This window comes from Chiloscyllium plagiosum, unplaced genomic scaffold (assembly GCF_004010195.1).
Source record: "Chiloscyllium plagiosum isolate BGI_BamShark_2017 unplaced genomic scaffold, ASM401019v2 scaf_13744, whole genome shotgun sequence".
Taxonomy (NCBI): Eukaryota; Metazoa; Chordata; class Chondrichthyes; order Orectolobiformes; family Hemiscylliidae; genus Chiloscyllium; species Chiloscyllium plagiosum.
Genome location: NW_025211333.1, coordinates 11,635 through 14,744, shown reverse-complemented (window position 1 = coordinate 14,744; position 3,110 = coordinate 11,635). Strand labels below are relative to the sequence as shown.

At 41.4% G+C, this 3,110-nt stretch overlaps 1 protein-coding gene across 1 annotated transcript in view; it reads left to right on the top strand.

Moving 5' to 3' along the window:
• LOC122547024 overlaps positions 1 to 2,199 on the top strand; it is a 10,130-nt gene extending 7,931 nt beyond the window's left edge. Inside the window, exon 4 of the mRNA XM_043685622.1 lies at positions 566 to 2,199. Within this exon, the coding sequence (XP_043541557.1) occupies positions 566 to 740 (175 nt within the window). The 3' untranslated portion in view covers positions 741 to 2,199. The remainder of the gene's footprint in view (positions 1 to 565) is intronic.
• Positions 2,200 to 3,110: the final 911 nt, after the last annotated feature.

Here is a 3,110-nt window from a genome sequence, read left to right as displayed (position 1 = left end):
TGTGTAGTTTTCTTGATTTATATCATCTGTTTGCAAAAGCTAAACTTTTGCCATCAGTTTTTTTTGCCTGGATTATTTGAGAAGTTTAATTTTCTCACTGTGTTGATCTCTATGAGTATTGTACCAAAGTCTTTTACATTAAGTGCGTCACTTCTTTTACCCACGTGACTCAAAATCAGGTCAGACTGTGATTAATGGGCTGCTCACATCAGGTGCAGATGCTGATTAACACAAACCTTTTACTGAGTCGACACACGTCACAAAACCTTCACTTCCTACTTCGGAGAACATGGCAATACCTCCCCATTCAACTGAGTCCGTTCATCTGAAGGTGGGCTTCTCTTCTTTCTGTCATTCTCACAAATATCTCACTTGGTGGTGTTTGGAAGAATACTTTCACTCTCTTTGATCAGAGCCCCACCCAAACTACATCATTTCCCTGTGATATCTGATGTTCTATTCTATTACAGTTATTTCAAGTGGGAGCTGAATAGCCTGCTGTTGTTCTTCTTTTCAATGGCCTTATGCTCCAAAGTAAACTTACATTTACTTCACTCTGTTGCAGGGCTTTTGATGAAAAAGATGGCAGTAATCTTAGCAGCCAAGCATACGGAGATCGTGTGCTTCAATTGAAGAAGGACTTGGAAGCTGACAGCAAATCCTTTGAGAGCAGTTTCTTTTACATCGGTTGGTTTAACAAACGTGGGCTAATGGAAGTTGCCTTTCAAAAGAAAAGTTAAAACTTTTCTAAACATTTCAGACATCAAACAGTGAGCTGTGCTTAATACTATTCTATGTTTCTAAGCTTTTTTGATCTCCCATCTGGTACACATTGGATTTCACTCTGTGCATGGGCCAGTATTTGCAGTATCGAACAGTTCCCCCAATCTCCTCTCCTCAGAGCCCTATGGTCCTCTTCATAAACACTGCCCTTCACCAGCAGTGAGAAAGTTTTGTCTCCAACTCACAGTGCCTCATTTTGGCATGAGCTTACTTCAGCTCTGTTCACTAAAACAGTCAGGTTTTTTTTTGCCTTTTCTGATTCTGTTGGACATTCAGTTTTCAAATGTTTTTGGTCAATTACTTTCTGAAGCTCCTCTTGCATGTATTCAATTCAAAGTGTCAACACATAATCCTGGGTAGGTAGTTCTTTAGTTCTTCGCTCTCACTAGGAACTGCAGTCCTGTCATTTCCCAGTTAAAATAAATTGCAGAGAGCACAAAGGGAAGGAAGTGATGGTAAATATTTATAAAACAATGGCTTGGCTTCAAATGGAGGACTGGATTCATTTCCGATACCTGGATCTTAGGGAGAGGGGAAAGACTTTAGTGACTCCTCTGGTGATTTGATCTTAAAGTCTCACACACACATCGGATTAATCCCAATTGTTCACAGGTAGTAGACTCTGCGCTGGGTAACAGGGATTCAGCTATCTACTAATTTCCCTTTTCTATAAAGTTACTTTAAATAAATTGGGTACAAACTGAGGTCAAGAAGTTTCTGGTGATAGGATAAGTTCCAAAATGTTCTCTCTTCACACAGCAATGGATTATATTTGCTTACTCCAGTCATGCTCATCAGAATGTTTAAAGTTAATAACAGAACAGTGTATTGTTGCAGAGCACAAAGTACTGAAGTAATTACGTGTGAAATCATGACACTTTTCAGATGTGAGATTGGATTTGGGGTCTCTACCTCTCTATTAGTTTCAGATTGAACTATTTACTTACAAGGGAATGCTTAAATTGTAACGATGCAGAGGATTTTTTAGCACAGCTTGAAAATTTCAATCTCTGTGTGCCTTCTGTACAGTGAAATTACAATTGGACAAATATAACTGTATCAACCATAGATGGTGCCCAGTATGAGGGCAACATATTCACTGGAGGCACCTGCCAATGGGGCATTGAATCTGTTTGAGACTCCAATATGAAGCACTTTAAAATTGGTCCAAATCATTATCCAGATACTGGAGATGAAATACAATTCTGACTTCCTCAAAAATATCTTCGCATATTGAGCACAGACAAACTGAATCCGTGATTCTGAGAAGGTTTTATTCCTGTTTAAAATGACACATTCACAGGTTTCTTTTATGGAGTAAATAAGCCATTATTTTCTCGCCTTTGCTTATCTGATGTTTTTCTAATTGCTGGGAATGTATAATCACTGTGAAATAAAGGGTGATGCATGACAACACTTTGTTTGTGGGTGTGGACGTTGACTATAAGGCTGGCCACAGTGTTAATTTGGGGAAGGCCCATGCATACATACTCACAAGGTAGGAGTAGTGCAGGCCAATCAGATCCTTGAGTCGGATCCATCAGTTAATCAAATCATGCAGCGGATGGATCGTCACCATCTGGTGGAAGATCCATTTACTGTCTTTGCTGTATAACAAAACAGTGAAGCAATAAGGAAAATAAAACAATACCAACTTTGCCAAACCATAGATGCCCAATCCCTCAATACCTCCAGTCCCCACCAGGATGGTCTGACGGCTCTTGGCTTTGTCCTAGACTAGAGGCCTGCACACTCCCTATCCACCACCACACTCCTCTGCCTGGCTAAATCTGTTCTCTCTCTGAACAATTTCTCCTTTAATTCACCTCACTTCGGCCAAGTCAAAGGAGTGGCGATGGACACCTGCATGAGCCCCAGTTCTGTCTGTCTCTTTATGGAGTATGTGGAACAATCCTTGTTCCAGTCCTACACAGATACCCTCCCACAATTCTTTACTTCGACAACTGTTTGGGCGCTGCCTTTTGCTCCCACTCGGACCTTGAAGAAAATTGTGCATTTTGACTCCAACTTCCACCCTTCTATAACTTTCACACTGTCCATTTCCAACACTTCCATTCCTTACCTTGACCTTCCAAAGCAGCGCTGCTGACATGGCTTCCTTCTTCCATAACTATGGTTTCCTGCCACTGTGGTTGACAGGGCCCTCAGCCACATCTGACCATGACCTGTGGTTCTGCCCTTTCCCCTCCCATCGCTCACAACAGCGTGATCTCGTCTCCCTTGCCCTCACTTTTCATCTCACCAGTCACACTGCATTCAAAGGGCCATTCTCCAACATTTCAGACAATACCAGCAGAAAGGCACCA